The sequence below is a fragment of the Crotalus tigris genome, unplaced genomic scaffold (genome assembly GCF_016545835.1).
Source record: "Crotalus tigris isolate CLP2741 ecotype Arizona unplaced genomic scaffold, ASM1654583v1 scf7180000019478.12717781048:2074007, whole genome shotgun sequence".
Classification (NCBI taxonomy): Eukaryota; Metazoa; Chordata; class Lepidosauria; order Squamata; family Viperidae; genus Crotalus; species Crotalus tigris.
The window spans coordinates 1,146,898-1,165,370 of record NW_024097560.1 but is presented as its reverse complement, the minus strand read 5'-3'; the positions used below and the strand labels follow the sequence as shown (position 1 = coordinate 1,165,370).

Here is an 18,473-nt window from a genome sequence, read left to right as displayed (position 1 = left end):
TGCAGGGAAGGAGCCAAAAGAACCATATAAACTAAATCCAGCGAAGAAATAGATGGGGTCTCGCATCAGGGTCTTCTGATGAGGCCTCTGAGAGGCTCAGCTGCAGGGCAGGGAGGCGGGGGCTGCCTTCCCAGGGTTCTCCTTGGGGATGGACTATTTCTGAGGGTGGAGACCCAGGTTTCGCCACACGAAGAATCGGATCCTGCATAGGCCTGTCTTGAGAACAAAAAGATGCGCCTCCCTTGGATCTGCCGTCTCTGGTCCTCTTTCCCACCTCTTCGCTTCCCCCTTCCCCTCCTTTCAGAGCAAAGTGAAAGAACTGGAACTTCTGTGCTCAATGAAGGAAGTTTCTTTCGATGGAGGAGATCTGGAGAACATGGTCCTTTCGCTGAGGTCGGTGTCACCGTTGCAAGGTTGTGATGGGGAGCCTGTTTGCACAAGTCTGCCCTTTCCTGGTTGGGGGGGGGACGGTGTGTGTGGGTCACTCCCCCACCTCAGAAGCCCAGTCCGTCCAACTCTTTGCTCTCTTGAAGCTAGAAGGAGGCCACCAACCGATCTGTCTCTGGCCTTCATGCGCCTTTAGGGAGAAATTCTTCCAGGAAGTGAACTCGGTGGTCCAGAAGCCTTTGCACCCCATGGCCAAGACCAAAATCCTGGTCAAGAGCCTGATGAACCGGGCAGAGCTGCTCTTGCACGTCACCATTGCTGCCCAGTCGGGCCTCACCCGAAGCATCTCCGGCACCCCAGCAGAGACGCCAGGTGAGCGGGGGGAGGGGGCCCGCTCAGCAGCCAGTCTTGAGGGCCTTTCTGTGGGACCAAGATTAAGAAGGGCTGCCCGTCTCTCCCGGGTTTCCGGAAGGGAGGCTTTGGGCCACGAAGGGTCAGCCCTCTGTCTGTTTTTCCGTGCGCAGCTTGCAAGTCGGCCTCAGAAACCAAGGTGGTCTCCCACGCCGTTCGCCAGCCGGTTTTCCTCCGCAGCATGTCGGCACCGTCGGATCTGGAAATGATCGCCAACGAAGATCTGGAGTTCACCAGGTCAAGCCAGAGGTGGGCATCCACCTCCCTGGGATTAAAATCCGGGCTGGGCTGGGCAGTGGCGCTAAGCAGGCCCGCTGATCAAGGCCCCGTCTCCACATAGGCGGCGCCACGTTCCCAGCCACCGGAGCAGCTCCTTCACCCTCCTGCAGTCCCTGGCCATCGAGGACAGCCGGGACAAGCCCACCTACAGTGTCCTGCTGGGACAGCTCTTTGCCTTCATCGGAACCAATCCTGAGCAAGCAGTAAGTCCCGCCTCTCGGGCTTATCCAATCCAAGGCAACGGCTTTACCTGGCCAGGTGGCGGTTCAGTTCTCCAGTAAACCTCGCCAAACGGAAATACATTTCTTGGCAACCAGCAGGAAAAATAGCCAACCCAAATTACCTATGAATATTTAAAACCCACAGGCTGTTAAAAACAAATCAGTTTTTATTTAAATACATAATATTTAATTATTTAAATAGCTTGCCATTTAGGGGGTTGGAACATCTAAGAATATTCTAACATTTATTTTTATTCTGGCATAACCCTTTTTTTAAAAAAAAAAATGCAACGGGCTTTGTTCAGGGAAAAGGTTATGCCCGGAGCTCGCTCAAGTGAGTCGGTCAGGGGCCCTAGCCGTCCGCTCATCCTCCCTTTTCTCCCAGGTGTCCAGCAGCAGTTTCCTGTTGGCGGCTCAGACGCGATGGCGGCGTGGAAACACCCGGAAGCAGGCTCTGGTGCACATGAGGGAGCTGCTGACCGCTGCGGTTCGTGTGGGCGGAGTGACCCATCTGGTGGGCCCAGTCACAATGGTGCTCCAGGGAGGCCCCCGGTCAGTTCACGCAGAGAGGGCTGGGAGGTGGAGAGGGAGGCTGTCGCTCTGAAGGCCTGCAGGATAAAATTGCCAAAAGACCAGGCCATTACACTGCTTTGGTTAGCAAACTAGTCCCTACAGTTGTAGAGACTGGCTGGGGAATTCTGGGAGTTGAAGTCCACCCCTCTTCAAGTTGCCAAGGTTGAGAAAAGCTGCTTTAAAAAGCTCCAGCAAGAGCATTTCATAACCTTCGCGCCCTCCGACGGGTGTCTCCTGCTTGGGAGCCTCTGAGTTTTCCTCTTTCCTCAGGATCGAAGAGCTCACCTGTGGCGGGATGGTGGAGCAAGTGCAGGAGGCCTTTGGGGAGACCATGACTTCGGTGGTGGCCCTCTGCGCGCGCTACCCCATCGCCTGCGCCAACAGCATCGGCCTCTTGTGCACCATCCCATACACCAGGCGAGTTGGGGAGGGCCGGAGCTGCCCTGGCTGTGCCCCCCCTTGGGGTTTCCCTCGGCCTCGCCCCCTCCCCCTGCCCCAGAGCCACATGTGACGGGGCCCCTGCTGCTGCTGCTTCTCCCCCAGGAGCGAAGAGAAGTGCCTGGTGCGGAGCGGCCTCGTGCAGCTGATGGATCGTCTGTGCAGCTTGAGCAGCCAGGCCGAATCCAGCTCCAGCGAGAAGCAGACCAAGAAGCAGAAGGTGGCCATCATGGCTTGGGCTGCTTTTCAGGTGCTGGCCAACCGCTGCGTCGAATGGGAGAAAGAGGAAGGTAGGAGGTTTGCTGGCCCTGCAGGAAGAGCAAGGCTGGATGGGGAATCCAGGGGGAGCAGTGTGTGTGTGTGTGTGTGTGTGTGTGTGTGTGTGTGTGTGTGTGAAGTCCCCTTGTGTCCAGTTCTTTCTGCAGAAGTTAATCAATAGACCAGAAGGCAAAACCCAGCATGGCTTCCCAGCCTTTCAGCCTCGGGGGCTTCCTTCCTCCTTAGAGAGATGCTCATGCTTGTGGGGGAAGAGTCACCCACTGATGCAAGAGGGGCCAGGGCTACTTTTTACTGCTCTCATCAGGGCTGATCCTTCTGCAGGGGGGTCCACAGAGGCGGTGCATTCGGGTCTCGCTCGCCAGGTCTCCAGCCTCTTGACTAATCACCTGGCCCGGGCCACCGAGTGCTGCGGCAACCAGGCGGCCGGGAACGATGCCCTACAAGACGTCCTGAGTCTTCTGAACGACCTTTCCAGGTATCTGGACTTCATGAGCAGTGTGTCGTAGTATTGAGCCATAGCCCTCCTCTCACCAGCAGCTGTTCTGCTCTCCGGTCTAGACGTCCTTCTATGGGCTCCTTCTCCCTTTCTGTCCCCCAGGAGCCACATTGGCAAAGCCATCCTCAGCCAGCCGGCCTGCGTGTCCAAACTCCTCTCTCTGCTCCTGGACCAGCGTCCTTCTCCCAAGCTGGTCCTCATCATCCTTCAGCTCTGCCGCGCGGCTCTTCCCCTCATGAGCGTGGAGGACTGTGGAAACGTGGAGCTGCCCCCGTGGAGTTATTCTGTGCCGTCACTGAACAGTGAACAGGACGATCCGAGCGACCCGGCCTCAAAAATTGCCTCCCTGCTCTTGGCCAAGCTGGCGGATTACGTTGTTCCAGGTAGCCAGCGGCCCAGTTTCCTCTCTACCAATAGGAAAGCATTTCCTTTCTAAACATCTGGGAAGCTTCAGCAAAATATTCCTTTCAGCCAGCATTTCTCGACCTTTGCAGCTGTTCGATGTGTGGACTCCCAGAATCCTCCTGCCAGCATATTGGAGCTGGGGTGTTGGCTGAGTTATTGGAAAATTGCACTTTGAATTCTGTGTTAGATGAATCTGCCCCATGAAAGGGGAGGATGGGCTGCGGGTTCAGTGAAACGGGTGGTGGACATTTGCCCTTTGAAATCAAAACTTGTTTGTCCCTCGATAGGATGCCAGACGGTTCTTTCTCCAACCGCTTCGGAGCCGGACACGTCGCTCACGAAAGCCAACCCCAAAAGTTCCCTGAAAGGAGACAAGGATCCCGGAGAGGAGAGCGAGGCCGTGGACGGCAAGCTGTCCATATTTATTCACAAGCGAGAAGATCAGTCGTCTCACGAGGTCCTCCAGCCGCTCCTGAGGTATCCCGGGCTGGGCAGAAGGGCCATGAGGACTGTCTGCTGCCCTCCCTCCCTCCCTCTCCTCACCCTCTCTGGTCCTCCGGTTTGCAGCAGCTCGGAAGGTCGGCCTTTCCGCCTTGGGACGGGCGCGAACATGGAGAAGGTGGTCAAGATGGACCGAGACATGACCAAGGTGAGAGCGGCCTCCGGGAGGGCTTTGTAAGCGGCCCCATCGCTTTCTCCAGCCCTCCAACCTGCCCCGGAGAGGCCCATTGCAAGCCAGGCCTTTCTTCCCCAGGGCGGCTGCTGTGAGGTGGTCACGGAAGAGGCAGCCGCGGCTTTGCGGAAGGCCACCAAGTGGGCCCAATCCGGGCTGATTGTGAGCGTGGGACCCCCTGTGGAAACGGTCAGTCCCGAAAACACCAGCGGCCTCTCGACCGGGGACAAAAAGAAGACGGCCCAGACCTCCATCTGCAGGGAGCGGAATTCGGAGCTGGCCAGGTAGGCTGACCTCTGACCTTCAGAGCAGGGGGTGGGGGGTCCTGGATCTTGGAAGTAATGTTGCAGATTGACCCCTCGCTCTCAGCTCCTCTTTGGTAAGGCTCAGAGGGCGTGAAGGGGTTGGTGGGCAAGGGGATTTGAGCTGGGCTGCCCTGGATCCTCTGACTCCCCTCTCTCCAATCAGGACGGACCCTGTGCGGCCCTTCATCAGTGGCCATGTGGCCAACAGCATGGCAGCAGAGGTGATCGCTCTGCTCCACAGCCTGCTCATGGCACCCGAATCGAACGCAGCTCAGATATGGACCACCACCGCTGAAAAAGTAAGCGGGAGGAGGACTGGCCATCTCGCATCTCTCTTCCACCCTGTCCTGGTTTCTCTGCCCCGGTCCAGGCTTGCCATTCTGGGGTGTCTGGAAACTAACATCTGCCTCTCCAGCATTTAGGCATGCTTCCTGCCTCTGCTGGTTTGGGCTGAGAGGAGCAGCTAGCATCTGTTGGGCCTGGGAAGCTCCTCTTGATCCTTCCGTTGCCTCCCCAGTGCAGCACGACTCAGGGCTGGCTTTGGGGAGGGGGCCTGTTTATTCTCTGCAGCCAACTGGCATAATAAAGCCTCTCGGCCCCTCACGAGGGTGAGGGAATGAACCTTTGGAGTCTGAAATAGCAGCATTTTCATAAAAAGGACCCTGTGAAGGAATGAATCGGTGATGCCTAATGCATGACGTGAGGCAACGGTTTTTCATCCGATTCTGATTTGGTTTTCGATGCCCTGTGTGGACACGGCCAGGAAGTCACCTCCAACGTGTCCCCCCGCCGGGGCCTCTTTCTCTTCCTAGGTTTTGTCTCGTGCTCTGATGTACATTCCCCAGCTGGGGAAATACGCCGAGAGCATCCTGGAGAACGGCAGCAGCAACGGGAGGAAGCTTGCCACGCTGCAGAGGATCGCTCGCCAGGCAGTGGCCGCCCTGTGTGCCCTCGGAGGCTTCAAGGAGACCATCAAAATCGGCTCCGAAGTTCAGGTGGGCCAGCCTCCAAAGAGACCAACCGTTACCTTTCCGCTGCCATCTGTCCCGGCCCTCCCATTGTCCCTACAGTCTCAGTGGGTAATTAATTGGGAGCCCCGGAAGGATCTGAAATGCATTCTTCTTCTTTGAATAGGTGCTAGGTAGAGGAATAGCCAGAAGTATCGGGGTGGTGGCCTCCATCAACGAACAGGAAGGGATCGCCACGGTCAAATTCCCACCGATTAGTATAGACTGTAGGAAGACCTCCCAGGCCTCGGACGTCTTGACGATTCCGCTATCAAGGCTCTGCATCCCACGGTCAGAGGTGAGCGAGTTCATTTTGATACCCGGAAAGGAGCAGGTATGTGCCTGAACACGTAGTTTCTACCTTCAAGCTAAACTGTTAGCTCCACAGTTTAGATCCTTAAAAAGACCAGTTCACAAGATAATGTGGAGGGGAGAAGGTTAAGTTTTCTATGTCCAAGGAAGGCATTTAAAAACTCAACGGTAATAAGTGCCCGAAAGTGCCCAGCTACCTTGATTCTTCATGTCTGTATCGTCATGAGAATGTGGCCTTCCTTCCTTTTCTAGAAACTAACAACTTGGTTTTTTATTTCTGTCCTTCCACTCAGGCGCTGCCTCTGCAGAAGCTGTCCATTACCGAGAAGGTCGTGCAAGCCGTCCAGTCCATGTTGCTTCCTCAGGAAGGCAGTCTGTCTATCCACACCTCGCTGCCTGCCACGGGGGACGGCTCCACGCCTGTCATGGCCGTGGTGCGACTCCTGGCCGAAATCCGAACCAGGTGGGTGGAGATGCCAGATCCAACTGGGGTTCTGTGGGTGCTCAGTCGTTCTGGTTTGTTGTCACAAGGCCTTTCCCCGAGCCTGCTTGCCTGGAGTACTTGGCTCACCTGAGCGGGTTTGAGGGACGCCCCTTTTGCCAGCAAGCAAAATGACCCAACATTTCCCTTCAAGGCCTCATGGGCAAAGGAACTGAGAAAGCTGGAAGCCAGAGCTGTTTCTTAGTTGCTTGTTTGACCAGCATGGTGGCCTCTAGAAGTCATTGGCTGTTCCCAAGAACTCCTAAAGACCTGCTTTTCCCCCCCCCCTCTCTCTTTACCCCCCACCCCACCCCCAAGAGCATGCCTGGTGATGGCTCAGCTCTTGGAGGACACCTCCTTCTGTGAAGAATTCATCCAGCAGTGCCCAGCTGCTGTGGAAGTCCTCAACCTTGTAGCCCAGGAATGCAGCCCTGGTAAGAGCCGAGTCTTCTCGTCACAGATGCTTAGACTGGATAATTGTGACCCAAACAAGCCTTAAATGTTATTCTTAAGAGAGCAAAAAAGAGTCTACCTGGAAATATTGTGGATTAAAAAACAGGATCAGATTGTAGGGATCCCGGTTCCTGGATCTGAAGACTATCAAGCTAGTTTGACCTTCTCTAGTTTCCTGGGTAGTTATAAAGAGTAGCAAGAGGGATGAGACAAGCTTTAGTCCTCTCCTTAATTACTTCAAGGACCAGCAGGAAAAAAGCAGCCAGGAACCCCTTGTTTTTGTTGGCTGACCAGCAGCTGGTCCTTTAGAAGAAGCAGTTGGTGTATTAATAGCCCCTGAAATGAAAATGCAGCTTTAGAGACATCCTTCTGGCTTTGTTTGCAACCTTCTAGCGGAACGGCTCCTTGTTGTCGAAGCGCAGTGTGAAAGGCTACGGATGCTCTACCGCGATAGCGCTCGCCCGCCCCCACCACCCCTGCAGGCAGACCGAAGGCAGGTAAATATTATAGAGCAAGGTGGTTGGACTAGCCCCTCCTCTGGCCCGTGGCAAAGTCAAAGTGCTGGGCATCAACCACCCCAAGGCCTCTTGATTCAAGACTGCCACCGGTCAAGGATACGGCTCCTTGTGTGTTGTGGTCACCCAATCACAATCTGGACCGCTCTGATTAAATGCAGCTCTGTATCTTCTTGGTTCAGCCTAAAGAAATCACTTGGAGCCCCTCAAGGGTCTTTCCACCTGTGCGAGCCTGCATGTTCTCCTCCCATCTCACTGCGGTGACCTTCCTCGCGGACCCCAGCGCAGGGGGAGGGCTGCCTCGGGGCACCTTCATTTATGCCACCTCAGCAGTTCCGGTTCAGGTGAGGACTCACTGGGCACAGCTACAGTTCTGGAAGGGCACCGTGAAGCTCCCGGCTCTCACCTGCGGACGTTCCTTTCCCAGGCCCCCTCTTTCTACTGGGAGATTGAAATTGTGTCCTACGGAGATGCAGACGATGATACAGGCCCGATTGTCTCGTTTGGCTTTGCCACGGAAGCTGAGAAACGTGACGGAGCGTGGACAAACCCCGTGGGCACTTGCCTCTTCCACAAGTAGGTTTTGGAGATGTGGGAGCCAAAACTGGAGCCCAGGGTTGGTGTCCGTCGCAGGGGGAATTAAGTAAAACAGGAAGAGGACAGCTCTGGGTCAACCACAGGGATCCCTAAATGAGATAAACCCACTTTCGGAGGCTGTGCCTGGAATCAGTTCATTAAGACGTTGCTTTGTCAAGCTGTCTTGATAACTAATACACACCATTGCTTGCCTGCCACGGCCAAGTTCAGCTACTAAACTCTAGGAAAGAGTCACAGCTTCCTCTGTGAATATGACCCTTTTTTTGTGCATCTCCAGCAACGGACGAGCTGTTCACTACAACGGTTCCAGTTTGCTGCAGTGGAAGAGTGTGCGCCTGGATGTGGCCCTCTCGCCTGGTAAGCCTGCTGTGCCCTGTTGCTAACCAGCAAGCATCCTCCAGGGGTGTGGGAGAGCCCCGCTCAGCCCCCCTCTGGCCCCTTGGCTTTCTCCCTAGGTGACGTGGCAGGCATTGGCTGGGAACGGACAGAAGGGACCCCTCCTCCTCCAGGGCAGCCATCCAAAGGCAGGGTCTACTTCACCTACTGTGGACAGCGGCTGGGGCCGTATCTGGAAGACGTGTCTGGGGGGATGTGGCCAGTGGTCCATATCCAGAAGAAGGCAGGTTGAATGTCAAATCTCTCTCCCTGCTCAGATTCACTTGAGAAAGGGAAAAGCAGGTCTGAGAATAACTTCCACACATCAGCCAGCATTTATTTGATGTTACAGCTTTTCTCCTTTCTCTACTATAGTTAATATCATTACTTTGTAAAATAATAATAATAGTAAACTTCTGGAATATTTCCTGGAAGAGAGTAAGACCATCCAGGGCCAAAGGCTGAGCTCCTTCTCTTCTCGTTTCCTTCCAGAACACCAAAGTCCGGGCCAATTTTGGCTCTCATCCGTTCGCCTATGTGGAAGGCCAAGCGCACCGAAATGCCGCCGACCTCTGCATCGACCTGGCCGAGGAGATCAGCGCCAACTTTGAGGTGCTGCCTTTTGCCATGGCCTCCGACAGCGACAATGATGCCGGCACCAGCACCGCTTCAGATCCCGGGACTCACGGGCCTCCCTGCAGGATCGCAGCCGTGGCCACCGCCCAGCAACGTGAGGCTCCCCTCGGCCTGCTGGGTCTTCGCCACTGACTCCCCTCTGTGCCCCCCCCCTTGGAAAGCAAAACCAGCACAACGCAAGGAGGGCTGGCTTACTGGTGGCCTCCTGGGGGAGACGCTGGAAGCCGTGGTAGGAGAGCCCGACAGGCCTCTTGCCTTGGACGAAAGAACCCCGAACGGTTTCCTTTTACTTCCAGGCAAATTTTGGAGACAAATTTTGATCAATGAATCAATCAAAATATATTTGTCTAGTAACTGCTAATCAGCAAAAAGTAGGGTAACCTAGGACAGGACTAGGACTAAGAATAGAAAGGAACAGAACAGAATTCTGTGCTGGCCGAGTGTGTATTGGGCACACAAGGGATTTGTCTCCGGTGCAGAAGCTCTCGGTGTCCATACAAGCAACAAGTGGTAAATCATGATCATAAAATACAGTCATAAATCATAAGATACAAACGACAGTCATAAGAAGCTGAAGGAGTAGGCAACGGGACAGGCAATGGCCCCTTCCTGTTCCTTTCCCCCTTCCCTCTCTTAACGCCCTTCCCCTTCTCTCTCCAGAATACGACAGCGACGCCTCTTGCCATTACAAAATGGAGCGCAGCTACGAGAACTTCATCATCTCAGGGCCTGATCCTCACCCTCCACCCATCGCAGACGACGAGAGCGATGACGACGATGACGACGATGTCCCCCGGGTAAGCAGAAGGAGCGCTCAGGTCCCAGAGCAGCTACCTCCGAGTCAGCGGGGTGGATTTGTGCCAAAGTCGAAGGATTGGCCGTCCTGTCCTTGTTCATGGGAGGCAGCCCTTCTGTCCCCCTCTCCCCCCCCCCAGTGAAGCTTTGCCTTCCTCTGCAGGAGGACCACTACGCCTTGCTGGTCAAAGCCTGGGAGACCAAGGTGTTCCCCACAATTAGGAGGCGTTTCCGAAATGAAGCTGAGAGGAAGTCCGGCCTGGATCAAATTAAGGGAGCTTTGCAGTTAGGTAAATGCAGAATGTTTCTCTTTGGGACGGGACACCGGTCCCTGCCTTGGCTGAGAGCCTGTCCTGTCCTGCCTGTCCCTCCTTTTTCATGGAGTTTCATGAAAGGCTTGGCGCACCTGCCAGGAATCCCGGGCAGGAGCACCCCTTCGCCCCCTCGGCCTGCCCGATCTGTCACCGGAGGCCAATCCGGAGGCTGGTTTGCCTTTCAGGCATGGTTGACATAGCGCGGCAGACGGTGGAGTTCCTCTATGAGGAAAACGGGGGCATCCCTCGCGACCTGTATCTTCCCACCATCGAGGACATCAAAGACGAGGCCAACAAGTTCACCATCGATAAAGTTCGGAAAGGTACGTCTGCTTTGGGAGTTGCAATCGGGAGGAGATTTGGGGCTTCCTGCTGGCTCCTACTTGGGGGCTCGTGGGGAGAGAAGCAGCCCGCTTGACAAGCAGCCGGAGCTCTGCTGGAGCGGGCAGTTCACACCTACAAGGCGACATTTGAACACAGCTGCATTACCCCAGTCGCCATAAAGACTCGTGCCAGGAATCCAAGGGGCTTTTGCCAGCCTTGAAGGCTTCACACCAACTTATTCACGCCAACTGTCAGGCGTCCGCCCTGAGGCCAGGGACCCAGCAGGGAAAGCTCAGCTGCTGCTTGTAGAGGCCCTGGCCCTAAGCTTCCCCTTCTCCTGCCGCCAGGACTCACGGTTGTGACCCGCTGCCCAGAGAGCAACAACGTGGCCAGCAGTGCCGTGGCAACTGCCCTGCCCAAGTTTGCCATCCGCGGGATGCTGAAGACCTTCGGGCTGCACGGCATCGTCCTGGATGTGGACTCGGCAAGTAGAGCCTCCCTTTAAGCTGGGAGGGAACCCCCGGGCAGCCGGGATTGCACCCCGTGCCCAGCCTCTCGGACAACAACAACGGAGTTTGTCCTCACAGGTGAACGAGCTGGTGCAGGTGGAGACGTACCTGCGGAGCGAGGGTGTCCTGGTCAGGTACTGGTACCCCATCGACATGCTGGAGCGGCCCCCGGCCGGCCACAGGAGGACAGCCACCAACGGCCTGGTGTCCCTGGACAATTCAAACATCCAGATTCACAGGTAAGCAGAGACAACGGCCGACAGGCAGTCTGAGCCTCCAGACCCCACATCCCGAAGCTGTAACCAGCTGGCTAAATTAATCTCTGACTTATGACAGTTCACTTAATGGCCGTTCAAAGTTACAACGGCACTGAAAAATGTGGTAAAATGGGGCAAAACTCACTTAGCAAATGTCTCCCTTAAGGACAGAAGGTTTGGGCTCGGCTGTGGTCGTGGGCTGAGGACCAGCTGCAGAGCCTCTAGGAAAGGGCCCTGACTTAAGTTCAGAAGATAAGACACCACTTGCCGCTCATTAAATCGCCCTCTGCCAATCTAGGGTTGTTGAATATATTTGGATGTCTGTTAGCGTTGAGGTTGGGAAGTTGCCCCTTGGCGGCCCCGAAACACCCATGACAGTGTGCAATTCTGGAGGCCCCCGGAGTCTTCCGGGGGTTGCAGCTGGTGGAGAACAGCATATCGACGCAGCTGTTCCATTTCAGGGAGCTCCTTCGCTGCGAGGCTGTGCTGGCTCGCCTGTACTGCCGGATGGCCCTGCTCAACATCTTTGCCCCCAAGACGCCCCACATGTTCACTCAGCTCTTCAGCGTGCGGGACATCACCCTAGAGCACCTCCAGCTGCTCTCCAACCAGCTCCTGGCGCCCCCCCTTCCAGGTAACGCCATCTCCTCTCGGCATCGCTCGGCTGAATCAGCGAAGGGGGGCTGCGGGGGGCTTTGCCCGTAAATCTGTGTCTGCTTGTTGAAAGAGAACGGTCCCTACGATGGCCGGGCAGCGGCCGTGAAGCCAAGTCTGATTCTGTCTCCACTTTGTCTTCCCAAAGGAGAAATGGGTCCCTGGGAGGTAGAGTTGAGTGGGCTGTTTTTCTTCTTCCTGTCCAGACGGTACCATCAGCTCCACCTCCATGCTTCTGGCCCAGTCCCTCCAGCACTCGATCCATTCCCAGAACTGCTCGGCCACCGAGCTGTTCTTCCAGGGCAACGCCGAGACGGTCCAGGAATGGCTCACCATCGCCATCGCTCGCACCCTGCACCAGGGAGAGGAGAGCTTGCTTGACCTGATGAAGCAGATCTGCTTCTTCCTGCAGGCAAGTCAGAAAGGAAACCAGCGAGCCAGCACAGCCTTGCAGCCTCCAAGGATTGTCTGCTCGCTCGCTTGCTTCCTCCCCCTCCCACTTACTCAGGGGCCTTTTGGGGTGTAACCGTTCCTGCGTTGGCAGTCCTGAATTGCTCCAGTGAGCTGCTTTGGTTTCTGTTTCCAGAATGCTCCTGAGCAGTTTCCCTCGGAGGAGTTCCCCATTTCTGAATCCAAAGTAAACATGGACGTCCATTTTCCCGGGGCTGCCTTTGTCATCGTGTCCTGCAAGGAAAGCCAGTCCGGATTCCGTAAAGAGTAAGTGGCCCGAGCAGAGAGCGAGGAGTTGAGGCTGAGTCTCTGAGCCACAGCCTTCCGGAATCGGCTAATGTCTCCTGTTCCCCAACTGACCCTCTTCAACTGTGTCAGGATAGAAGAAAGGGAAAGGGCAGCTCCACCTGCCCGGAGGTTGCCGGCTAAGCCGTCCTTGTCTTTTCCAGCTCATCCCTCTACAAGGCCCCCTGGGCCCGCATCTTGCTCTACGGCCTGGGCCACAAGGTCAAGAAGAACGGTCAGCTGAACCTCATCGAGGCCGTGTGCTACCCTCGGGACGCTTCTCCTACCAACACAGGCCTGACCCCACCTCCCACCACCAACCAGTATCCTTCGGTCATCATCTCCACAGACAAGGTCCACATCAAACTGGGTACGATTGAAAGCCAGAACTTTAGAGTAACAGTTAGAAGCTGGCCAGAAATTAGAGCTGAGCCGGGTGTCAGGAGAATATCCTGAATGTAGCTGGGACTTGTGCAGCTGGAGCTCAGATACCAACAGAGCTACGTTAATTGACCCAGATTTTTGCAGTAATGTTGTGAACGAAGAGAAGCCTTATACTCGGGCAGGAGAAAAGTGCTGGGTGCTGATGATTTACTTTTGGAGTGTGTCAGATATTTTGGTTTTTGAGTCACCCCCTTATGGAAATAACATACACAGAAACACCGTTCAGAGTCTAAATTCCACCAATAAGCTCTCCTGCTTTTGTGGGTCTCCATTCAAGGCGTGTCCCCCCCTCCTGGTGCCGTGTTGGTCCTGCACTCCCTTCCACTCGAGTTCCCCCTGGCCGTGGCATTTGCAGAGCAGCTGCTTACCTGGAAGCAGGAGGACGGCGAGGGACAATCCGAAGAAGACCCGGACGCGATCCCTGCCTCGGTTTTCCTGCAAGTGGTGGAAATTCTAGGTGAGAGAAAAGCGGCTTGTGGCACATTTCATAGCCAGGAAGGGGGAGGGAAATGTGATTTGGGAGGATGTTACGGCCCTGGAAACATGGCAGCAATAGAACAATTCCATTGCTCTAGCTGAAGCCAAAACGAGAAATTGGTAGCTTGGAAGGGGTAGGCCCTGGGTCTCAGTTTGGGTGAAAAGGACTTGGCGACCTGGTCGATGTTGGCCGAGTGATCCACCCGGTGCTGTCCAAGGAATCTGCACGATAAGAAAGTCCCAGAAGGCCCAGGGGCATCTGTGGCCTCTTCCACAACTCCTTTGGGCTCCTGGGAAGTTGAAGGGCTCAGCTTGGCGCCTCTCAGTTGCTGGAGCTAACCTCGGCTGGGTTCCAGTTAAGAGGAGAGGGCAGGTTTCCCTGCCTTGAGTCTCATTACGGCGTAGCAGCCCTTTCGAAGTTCATGCAGGTTCCAGGGAAAACAGTGTGTAAATTGGCAAAGAGCTGCCGAAGGACGTCTCCCTCCAGCTGAACTGTTCAGGATCCCACCGTCCTCTTCCAACCCTCACAGGGAACTTCCTGTGGACCACCAGCATGGCCCCCTGCGTGAAGGAGCTGCTGTTCCACCTACTGGCCGAGCTGCTGCGCAAGGTCCACAGCCTGGAGCAGCGGAAGAGCCCGGCAGGCCTCTCCTCCTCCATCGCCCTCCAGCTCAACCCCTGCCTGGCCATGCTGATGGCGCTCCAGTCGGAACTGCACAAGCTCTATGACGAAGAGACCCAGAGCTGGGTGTCCGGGAACGCCTGTGGCGGGGCTGGGGTGGGGGGAGCCGACCAGGGCAGGTTCTCCACCTATTTCCACGCCCTGATGGAGGTCTGCCTGGCTGTGGCCGAAGTGACCCTGCCGGTCAACATGGGCATCACCGCCAGCGTGATGTCTTCGACCAGCGGCCCAAATCTAAGCGATTCCTCTTCCTCCTCTTCCTCCTCCCCTGGGCAGACCCCCCAGAGCCCCAGTCTCCTCTCCAAGAGGAAGAAGGTGAAGATGAAACGGGAGAAGACCTCGGCTTCGGGAAAGCGGTCTTCCTCCCATGTGGCCGACGCTGACCCAGCCCTGCTGAGCATCGGCGGGAGTAAGCCAGAGGACATGCTGTGGTTCCATCGGGCCCTCACTTTGCTAATCATCCTCCGGCACCTCACCAGGAAGAACCCCCAGGGTCTAGGGGTGACCAACGACGCAGTGGCAGACGCCTGCCAGGCCCTGGTTGGGGCGACGGCTCACAGCCGCCTGCTGGTGATTTCGGGGATCCCCACCCACCTGGAAGAAGGGGTGGTGCGGAGCGCCATCCGCAAGGCCTGCAATGCTCATGGCGGCGTCTTCAGAGATGAGATCTACATCCCGGTACAGGAGGAGGAGCCCAAGAAGGCCAAGGACAAAGCGGAGGGCAGGGAGGGCCAGACCGAGCTGGGGAAGCCAGTGGTGTCCAGCAGTGTGGACAGCTTGGACATCAGCAGCTCCAGCAGCGTCACGCCGGCCATGAGCGTCAGCGCTTCCGCCTCGACCAGCCAGGCCTCCGTGTGCAGCTCGCAGGGCATCTCCCGGACCGTCAGCGACATCTCTGTGGACCAGTTTCAGGCCAGCCTGGAGGTGGCTGTCCCGTCCGGCTTGCTGGAGCCGCACGGGGTCTCCAGCCAGGAGAGCTTGGACCTGTCACTCTGCAGCACCGGCAGCCTGGGCAGCCTGGGCAGTCTCGGGGAGCAGCTGGACAATGGGGAGACGGCTTCGGCCTCTGACGTGGGCTCTTTGTACACCGTTACATCACTCGACAGCCAGACGGTCCCCTCCAGGCCCATCAAGGGCTTTGCCGTGGTGGAGGTAAGAAGGGCTTTCAGGGCCCCCGAGAGAAAAGCCAGCTGTTCTGAAGGGTGGCGAGTGGGCAGCGAGCGGTGGATAAATGCTCTGTGGCTGTGTGGCTCCTTTCCTGCTTTCAGGCTTCTGCAATGCAGTGGGAAGGAAAGGGAAGGGAAGGGAAGGGGGGAAGGAGAGAGGGAAGGAAGGGAGGGATAAGGGAACAATGAATGACCTTGGATGAGGGTCCAGATCTTTTTACCTCTTGCAAGGAAAACAAGGCTGGAAGGAATGGATTCCCTCTTAAAATGCTGCAAGACGCTTGGCTGCCGGGGAAGATTGTCCCCTCCTTCCAAATCACTCCCGTGTTGGCTTTCTTTAACACAGATCAGATCCCGGGCCAAGATTGAGAAGATCCGGGCCAGTTTGTTTAACAGCAGCGATCTGATCGGTTTGTCAACTCTGGACGGAGAAGACGAGCTGATGGAGTTGTCCTCTGAGGAGATTTTGACTGTCTCGACTGTGAATCAGAGTTTGTTTGATACTCAAGGAAGCCCTGCGCTGGAAGACTACTTCAGTGACAAAACCATGAAAGGTGCGTGTCTGTGGGTGTGTCTCTGCACGGTGTGTTCCACATTGACAGATGCCTTGTGCACATTGTGTATGGAGGAGGGGGGAGGACCCAGTAGGCTTCAGTTTTGGAGCAAGTGGAAGATCTAAGATCTAAGCTTCCTTAGAATCACAGAAGGGCTCCCGGGATCCTGCAGTTCTCCAGCCATGAAAGTTGGACCTGCTTCAGTTCCACAAAGGAGCGCTTGGATGCAAGCAAACCCTCAGTCCGGTTGATTCAAGACACAGCTTTTCCCGGGAGTTTAAAACTAGTGGTTTCAGAGATAAGGTGGCGGGAAAGCCTTCTGAAGTGACCTTTTGCCTTTCTCCCCACAGGGGACAAGCTGGTGCCCGGGGCTCGCGAAGTCCTCACGGACATCTTTAAAAGCTGCCTCCATTCCGAGCAAGTGCTGAGCCTGCTGCCGGCCAAGCCCACCAAAGTGATGGAGATCTACCTGAGCAAAGAGCAGATCAACGCCCAGGCCCCCGGGAACCTCTTGCACACCTTCTTCACTCACGTCCGTCCCCCCAAGAAGGCCCTGGAGGATCAGCTGACCCAGGTGGGCGCTCTCTGCTGCCCTGGGGAGGCAGCCCAGCTCGGTGGGAGGGCAGATTCCTTGGAGCCCCTGAAACGGCTGACCTTCCCCGCCCGAAATGCTGGCCCTCACCCTCTCCCTTTGTCCCTCGAAGATCCTCAGAAAATACGGAGTCCCCAAGCCGAAGTTCGACAAGAGCAAATACAACAAGGGGGGCAAAGAGCAGCACCCCGTGAAGGTGGTGAGCACCAAGCGGCCGGTCACAAAGCCCCCGGCCAAGGAGAAGGCTGTGCTGAACAGCGTCAGGTGAGGGTTTGGCCCCGTGGACCCCCAGGAAGGAAGGAACAGGGCGGCCCCAGGCAGCCGGTTCCCTCCTGTCCTCCTCTGGGAATCCGTGCAAGTTAATCTGACGGACACGGTGGGTCACCTCCCTTTGCGTCCCCTGGTTTTGCTTTGAGCTGCCTGGCTGGCGCAGGATGGGCTGCCCTGTTGGGACAGAGGGACCTGCTGCCTGGGAAGACTGTGGTGCGAGTCAAGTTTCTCAGGGAAAGGGGTTGACCAAAACGCTGTTCCTTCCTCCTCCTCCTCCTCCTCCTCCTCCTCCTCCTTCAGCAGGACAGCCCTGAGCGAGAAGAAGCCCACGGTGAAGGCCCCACGGTCTCCAGAGAAGAGCAAGCCTGAGGAGAAGGACCCTGACAAGGCCCCCACCAAGAAGCCGGAGGGTAGCTCAGCCCCCTCCTGAGGCCGGGGAGAGAAAGCTCCGGGCTTTGGGTTGGCTAGGCAGGGCCGGGAAATGGGGGGGGGAACTTTGTCCCATAACCGGCACTCAGATTGGCCATTTGGTGACTGAGGACCTTCTTGGAAGCTGCTCTGCGGCTCTCAGAGCCATGGAGGGGCTTAATTTCAAAATAAATGGAAGTCCACGTTGGATGGCAGGTTTTCAGTATGAGAGAAAGCAGCCACAAGGGAGAAAGCAAACGTGGGCTGGGCTCTATACTGTTCCCTGGATATATCAGTGCTGACGTATTTATTTTATCTGGCAAATGATTTCAGCTCCTGAAGAGAAGTATTTGACCCTGGAGGGATTCCACAGATTTGTGATTGACCGAGCAAAGCAGGACATCCGTAGCGTGTGGCGAGCCATCCTGTCCTGTGGCTATGACCTCCATTTTGAAAGGTAGGGGAACTTGCAGCCACGTCTGTGTGTGTCTGGGGGGGCTCTTCTTCCTCTGAGACCCTCTCCTCCTCTTTCCCCCAGGTGCGCCTGCCTCGACGCCAGGCACGCCCAGAAAGCCTGCCGCAAGTGGTCCTTGGAGATGGACGTTGCCCTGGTCCGCTACATCAACCGGGTCTGCCGCCATCTGGCCATCACCCCTGCACGGCTGCACCCCCATGAGGTGTACTTGGACTCGGCGGACACAGCTGACCCCCAGGTCTCCTGCCTCTTGAGTATGTGCTGGACTCTTTTCTTCTCCTCCCATCCCTTCCTCCCCCCCCCTTGTTTTTCAGCCACTCCTGACCCCTGTGCTCTGTTCACAGGCGTCCCCCTAGAAAGCCTCCGCCTGCGTTTCGCCCTGCTCCAGTCCCTCAACACCACCCTGGAGACCTTCTTCCTGCCGCTGGTGGAGCTCCGGCAGACCAAGGAGTATCCCAACAGCATCGCCGCTCTTCTGCAGGAGGCCAAAGGTCAGGGCTTGGGTGGAGGGGGGGCAAAGCAGATGGAGACGACAAAACTGGCCGAGGCGCTGGAGGGCTTCCGTCTCAGACAGGGGCCCAAGTCCAAATTCGTAATATCTGATTGGAGTGTCACTGGACTCGCTTAGTGTCATTTTAGTCAGTTTTTAGACAGAGATGAAATGAAGTGGGTTTAAGTTTCACCCTCCTATTACATTTGAAATGTGGATTCTGGAAACCACCTGAGGCAGAGGATGCAAGTATTCCGTGTTGTGAAGGAAACCAAAATCCATGTTGGGAAAGGGCAGAATCGTATTGATGGGTCAAGGAAACCAAATGAAAAATAAGCAACTTCCTTTGGTTTCTTTTCTCTCCTGGTTGGCTACTCCCCTCTGCGGGCCCCCAGGGCAGAATCTGGGGCTGGATGAGAGGAAATAATGTAAACCATGCAAAGGGAACGGATTGTCTGGGGAATGGCCTACGTATCTTGGATTG

General features: G+C 56.1%; 1 protein-coding gene across 3 annotated transcripts in view; it reads left to right on the top strand.

Annotated features, from left to right (window-relative positions):
* The window catches only part of HECTD4 (HECT domain E3 ubiquitin protein ligase 4), a 44,939-nt gene that overhangs the window by 20,418 nt on the left and 6,048 nt on the right, over positions 1–18,473 (top strand). For 2 of the 3 annotated variants that reach the window (XM_039362483.1, XM_039362481.1), the window contains exons 28-68: positions 305–393; positions 584–759; positions 912–1,047; positions 1,139–1,280; positions 1,684–1,850; positions 2,142–2,288; positions 2,415–2,599; positions 2,910–3,063; positions 3,187–3,467; positions 3,777–3,966; positions 4,057–4,138; positions 4,244–4,446; positions 4,631–4,766; positions 5,280–5,462; positions 5,602–5,772; positions 6,080–6,249; positions 6,586–6,701; positions 7,114–7,217; positions 7,418–7,579; positions 7,663–7,811; positions 8,110–8,189; positions 8,288–8,451; positions 8,700–8,937; positions 9,504–9,640; positions 9,802–9,928; positions 10,138–10,275; positions 10,624–10,760; positions 10,864–11,024; positions 11,504–11,676; positions 11,903–12,108; positions 12,283–12,413; positions 12,596–12,801; positions 13,153–13,332; positions 13,883–15,186; positions 15,547–15,754; positions 16,105–16,328; positions 16,459–16,610; positions 16,917–17,026; positions 17,358–17,481; positions 17,563–17,753; positions 17,844–17,990. In XM_039362483.1, coding sequence (XP_039218417.1) covers positions 305–393; positions 584–759; positions 912–1,047; positions 1,139–1,280; positions 1,684–1,850; positions 2,142–2,288; positions 2,415–2,599; positions 2,910–3,063; positions 3,187–3,467; positions 3,777–3,966; positions 4,057–4,138; positions 4,244–4,446; positions 4,631–4,766; positions 5,280–5,462; positions 5,602–5,772; positions 6,080–6,249; positions 6,586–6,701; positions 7,114–7,217; positions 7,418–7,579; positions 7,663–7,811; positions 8,110–8,189; positions 8,288–8,451; positions 8,700–8,937; positions 9,504–9,640; positions 9,802–9,928; positions 10,138–10,275; positions 10,624–10,760; positions 10,864–11,024; positions 11,504–11,676; positions 11,903–12,108; positions 12,283–12,413; positions 12,596–12,801; positions 13,153–13,332; positions 13,883–15,186; positions 15,547–15,754; positions 16,105–16,328; positions 16,459–16,610; positions 16,917–17,026; positions 17,358–17,481; positions 17,563–17,753; positions 17,844–17,990 — 7,681 coding nt within the window. The remainder of the gene's footprint in view (positions 1–304; positions 394–583; positions 760–911; positions 1,048–1,138; positions 1,281–1,683; positions 1,851–2,141; positions 2,289–2,414; positions 2,600–2,909; positions 3,064–3,186; positions 3,468–3,776; positions 3,967–4,056; positions 4,139–4,243; positions 4,447–4,630; positions 4,767–5,279; positions 5,463–5,601; positions 5,773–6,079; positions 6,250–6,585; positions 6,702–7,113; positions 7,218–7,417; positions 7,580–7,662; positions 7,812–8,109; positions 8,190–8,287; positions 8,452–8,699; positions 8,938–9,503; positions 9,641–9,801; positions 9,929–10,137; positions 10,276–10,623; positions 10,761–10,863; positions 11,025–11,503; positions 11,677–11,902; positions 12,109–12,282; positions 12,414–12,595; positions 12,802–13,152; positions 13,333–13,882; positions 15,187–15,546; positions 15,755–16,104; positions 16,329–16,458; positions 16,611–16,916; positions 17,027–17,357; positions 17,482–17,562; positions 17,754–17,843; positions 17,991–18,473) is intronic. The other variant, XM_039362482.1, reaches the window with a different exon arrangement.